The sequence below is a fragment of the Phaseolus vulgaris genome, chromosome 10 (assembly GCF_000499845.2).
Source record: "Phaseolus vulgaris cultivar G19833 chromosome 10, P. vulgaris v2.0, whole genome shotgun sequence".
Taxonomy (NCBI): Eukaryota; Viridiplantae; Streptophyta; class Magnoliopsida; order Fabales; family Fabaceae; genus Phaseolus; species Phaseolus vulgaris.
In genome coordinates this window covers 10,113,621-10,119,098 of record NC_023750.2, presented here as the reverse complement: position 1 = coordinate 10,119,098, position 5,478 = coordinate 10,113,621, and the positions used below count along the sequence as shown (strand labels likewise).

At 28.8% G+C, this 5,478-nt stretch overlaps 1 protein-coding gene across 1 annotated transcript; it reads right to left on the bottom strand.

Annotated features, from left to right (window-relative positions):
- Positions 1-3,100: 3,100 nt before the first annotated feature.
- Positions 3,101-4,982, bottom strand: LOC137814264 (uncharacterized). The gene is made up of 3 exons (XM_068616893.1): positions 4,885-4,982; positions 3,809-4,339; positions 3,101-3,404 (listed from the first exon to the last, which is right to left on the bottom strand). Exons 1-3 carry the CDS (start codon positions 4,980-4,982, stop codon positions 3,101-3,103), a joined length of 933 nt encoding a protein of 310 aa, XP_068472994.1.
- Positions 4,983-5,478: the final 496 nt, after the last annotated feature.

Genomic DNA, 5,478 nt, shown 5'->3' with positions numbered 1-5,478 from the left:
TAATTATTATTAATAATAATAATAAAATAAATTATATTTATATTATTATTATTAATATTATTCATATTATTAATATTTATTAATGTTATAATTAATATTATTATTAACATTATATTCATATTATTAATATTTATTAATATTATTATTAATATTATTATTATTAGTATTAATATTCATATTATTATTAATATTTATTAATATTATTAGTATTAATATTCATATTATTAATATTATATTCATATTATCAATATTATATTCATATTATTAATATTAATTTTGATATAAATATACATTTAGATATTTATTGTGTGTGTATAGTAGTTTTATTTGACTTGAGTAATATTACTTTTATCCGGATATAGATAGATAGAGAGAAAAAGGAAGAAATTATATAATATTAATATAACTTTAATACTATAAATACATATATATATATATATATATTGATTAATATATTTCTTTATTTAATCATTAATTTTTTAAAACTCATGGTTAAATTTAAATTTACTTTCATATTATATATATATATATATATATTAATATAAAATTATTTGATATCTTATTTTCAAATATAGGTTATTATAGGTAGTTGTGAAGTTTTTGTTAGATGGCTATATAGGTGCTTGTATCTTACACTTCTTTTCTGATTTGAGATTCTTGTATAAGGATTGAAATATCCTTAAAATGTTTTGTTTAATTTTTTTTATTCTTTGTCGATAAAAAAAATCTTATTTTCAAATATTTACTTACATAGATTAAAATTGATATAATGTATCATTTTTAAAATATTTTAAATTATAAATTATTTAATCACTTTGTCATTATGATTTATATATTAGTAGAAAGGGTTATTTAGTAACAACTTTTTACATAGATTTATGGAATAATTAATATAGTTTAAACTATAATGATATGCTAACTAGTAATCTGTATTAGAGATTTAATTAATAGTTAATGTAAAAGTCATCATTTTATGTTAAAAGATAATATTGTTTGTTGACAATATTCTTTACTATATATAACACACAAGTAAAACCAACTACCTATAATGAACTTAATTAAGTCAATATGATCGTAAAATAATAATTAATATGATAGTTGATTTTAATGTAATAGGTAATATGATGATTATGAGTATGACATATATTAAATTTGATTCATACTAATAGATAATATAATAAATTATGTTTAGATTCAAGTAGATTATAGATAAATTAAATGTGATTCATATGTTAATATTGTTAGTATCATTAATATTGTTAGTATTATTATTATTATTAGTATTATTAATATTTTTAGTATTATTAATATTGTTAGTATTATTAATATTATTAGTATTATTAATATTGTTAGTATTGTTAGTATTATTAATATTGTTAGTATTGTTAGTATTATTAATATTGTTAGTATTGTTAGTATTATTAATATTGTTAGTATTGTTAGTATTATTAATATTATTAATATTGTTAGTATTGTTAGTATTATTAATATTATTAATATTGTTAGTATTATTAATAATAATAAGTATAATAAAAATCATAATAAAACTAAAGAATTTGCTTAGTGTAGTGGTTAAATTTTACTTGGTTGCTGAAAGATTGCTGAAGAAACCTGGCTTCGAATCCCATTCACTGCTAATTTTATTTTATGGTGCTAATATTTACATACGGATTATATCCATATGTAATACCTGTTTACATACGGAATTTAATCCGTATGTAAGTTTACATACGGAATTTAATCCGTATGTAAGTTTACATACGGATTTTGATTCCCGCTCTATGGTGCCAAAAATTACATACGAATTATACGGATATAATCCGTATGTAATTATATACGAAAAAAATCCGTATGTAATACCTGTTTACATACGGAATTTAATCCGTATGTAAAAATCCGTATGTAATGTTGATTTTACATACGGATTTTGATCCGTATGTAAAAATTCGTATGTAATGTTGATTTTACATATGGATTTTGATCCGTATGTAAAAATCCGTATGTAACGTTGATTTTACATACGGATTTTGATTCGTATGTAATAATCTGTATGTAATTACATACGGATACATACGGAAAAAATCCGTATGTAAGTTTATATACGGATTTTGATTCCCGCTCCATGGCGCCAAAAATTACATACGAATTATACGGATATAATCCGTATGTAATTATATACGGAAAAAATCCGTATGTAATACCTGTTTACATACGAAATTTAATCCGTATGTAAAAATCCGTATGTAATGTTGATTTTACATACGGATTTTGATCCGTATGTAAAAATTCGTATGTAATGTTGATTTTACATACGGATTTTGATCCGTATGTAATAATCTGTATGTAATTCGCGTTTTTCTTGTAGTGAATGGACTGTGGCTGCATAGACATATTTGCTACACCTAGTAGGTTGCATCATCTTTGCAGATAAAAGTGTTATGTCGGTTAGTGTATCCAATACAAATGATGCGGTGATGATTAAAATATGTTGGAGGTTGGGATCTTAATGGAAAAATAGTCAATGATTGTTTAAGAGATAAACACACAACAATCACATTATATAGATTTGCAATAATGTCTCCCATATTCGGTATTGTCATCCACTTATCTGTACTTATCTGCAAACATAAGAAAATGTACCAAGTTAATCCAACTCATATACCATTTTACAATTAATAACATCATTTAGAATGAATAGAATTACCATGTGGTCAACTAGAAGTGAATTTTTCAAAAATTCATATCGGTCATCCCCGCCAAACAAATCAATATATTCTTGACGCCATTGACAAAGTTCTTTATGAAAGTTCATGCGTACAATTGCCCAGGACTCCTCTCCCATACCCAATAATGCACCAACCGCACGATAGCCACAATGACCGTCAGCCTTAACATCAACAATATCAACAATGCAAAGATGAATTCCCAGCGAAAATTGTTGTAGCATTGGTATTGATTTGGTCGAAGGAGTCTCCGGAATAAATCCCTTGCTACATTTCAAACTAGATGAACTATCATGTTGTGAAAGAATGGCATCAACATGTTCAAAGTAAGAAGGAATTCGCTTCATTGATCTACCAAATTTACTCTAACGCCCTTTTTATGCACCTTTTGTTTTGACTTTCTCCCTTGGTGGACATAAAGATGTCTTATCTGGATAGGCAATCTCACGTAATTTGGCTTTGATGTTAATCTTACCAGCCATGTCAACCTTATTGAACCGATTCATGATGACAGCCCACTCTTGTTGGATGGACAACTCTGCTGAAGTATCATCACTTGAAATATCTAAAAAGCTTAATCGTGTCCAAATGAAATGCACTGAATGCAATGGTATGCTACCAACACCAAAGGAAGCTAATTCACAAGCACAAGGAAGGCCATTAGTAGATCTAATGGTGCACCTACAACGAGATTTATCTAAACCAACATATTCAACTCGATCACTCTCTTCTGCAATATACTGCAAGGCATATTTCGATACGAAGCCAACCAATTTCTTCTATCTTGTTACATTGAAGACATGACTCACTACATGCAAACTCTTTTCAGATGAAGATTTAATTGCATTATGTTGCAAGATGATCATCTTATTAATGGAATCCCAACAAAAGCATAAGTCCCTCATTGACGTCTCAAGGATCGTCTTTAAACTCCAATGTGCAACCTCAACTCTATAACTTGTCGTGTTGCCTAAGTGCATGACTTTATCCGTCCAAGCCTTAACAAACTTTTCTTTATGTGGATTTAACCAAATACTAATCACATATTAAGTAAATATAGGTCATGGTGAACAAACAACATTTACTCCACACGATGTTCATAAGACTCTACATTTTCACAATCAACAATTGCTCCCCAAGATTTCATCACTTGATCACATGCCTCTTTTGGATAAACAATCATTTTACATTTTGCTTTAACATTTTTATCAATGTGAAAATGGCATAACAAATTAGCAGCTTCGGGAAACACATCAACAACCTTTGGGTATGAATCAACTCTAAAAAACAAACCTTTCAGCTTCTCGAGGGCCCATACATAGTTATGATGACGTTCTAATGCAAGTAACATAAATGCAGCACTGAAGGTCAATCCCGTTGAGGTTACACCAACAACTTCAAACAAGGGCATCCTATACCTAATAGTTTTATACATATTTCCCATCATCAATACAGTGTTAAAGGCATTCAATAACTTCACTAAATCAGTGTGTGTCCAAAATAAATCTTGCACAACATTCATCCCTTCTTCAAACCTAGACCAATGGACATACATATCTCGCTTAAGTAACATCATCAATTGTTGCATTTCAGTTCTATCACCTCGTACTGATTTTCTGTACATATATCATGCATTATAAACTTGCTTTATTGTGCTCACATTTTTCTCATTTTGCTCTTTCATTGTTAGCAAAATATTTCTAGGCTTCACCGAACTGTCTGTCATGTCCATAAGCATTGACTTCTCACTACATGTGAACCTACCAGCATATGGATGACCAACCAATGTATTTACCAACTCATGATTATGAGACCCACAAATTAATTTCAATATTCATCCTTCACCACTCTTTTTTGGATACCCTCATAATTTGAAAGGACAACCACATTTCCTAGTTCCACTCTCAGTAACCTGTAAATCCTTCTTATATCATCTGTATTTACCTCCTCTCTCAACCTAATAATACAAATGTCTTTCTTCCTCGTTGGCCAGTTGAAGTATCCGATCTCAATATCACAATAACAAAACCAAAGTGAAACGCAACTTTTCTAACCCACTTTAGGAGCTCATCCCAAGTACGAAATACCTATAAAAGTTATCATAACAAATTATTTCATTTACTAATTAACAAACAACTTAAACATACTTTACAAACTTAACTTGACCTCATATGTAGTAAACACATTTGTACATTCATCATCATCCCACACATCAACCCCATCATATAATTCTTCTTCAAATTCTTCACTACTGTCCATGCTTCTACAAATAAAAAAAATTGAAACTAAATCATTTCATTCCGGATCCATGAATCCATAAGTCAAAAAAATCATTCCGGATCCAACAATCCATAATTCAAAAAGACCATTCCGGATTCAGGAATCCATAACACAAAAAAACAATTCCAAATTCATAAATCCATAATGCAATTTAGGCTTTCGGATCCACCAATCCGTAATACAATTTAGGCTTCCAGATTCTGCAATCCGGAAAACAACAATCTATGATATTTTAACTTCTGGAACACCCTCTAATCCAGAAAACACAATTTAATCAATTCCGGATTCATGAATCTAGAATACATTACCAGATCCCGATATCCGATAATCCCAAAATCTCCATAACCACCATGCTCCTAAAAAAACTTAACTCTTACCTCCACAACCCAAACAACACTTCGGCAACATTGCGTAACCTCCACCTTACTCTGAAAAATTACAAAGAGTCTCCACAGTAGTTGATATTCAATGATGA

Coding starts and splice junctions, on each gene's coding strand:
- LOC137814264 (XM_068616893.1), bottom strand. CDS start 4,982: ATGGACAGTAGTGAAGAATTTGAAGAAGAATTATATGATGGGGTTGAT. Junction 4,340..4,884: donor TTTACTACATATGAGGTCAA/GTTAAGTTTGTA, acceptor ATATATGTACAG/AAAATCAGTACGAGGTGATA. Junction 3,405..3,808: donor TCTTATGAACATCGTGTGGA/GTAAATGTTGTT, acceptor ATCTCGTTGTAG/GTGCACCATTAGATCTACTA.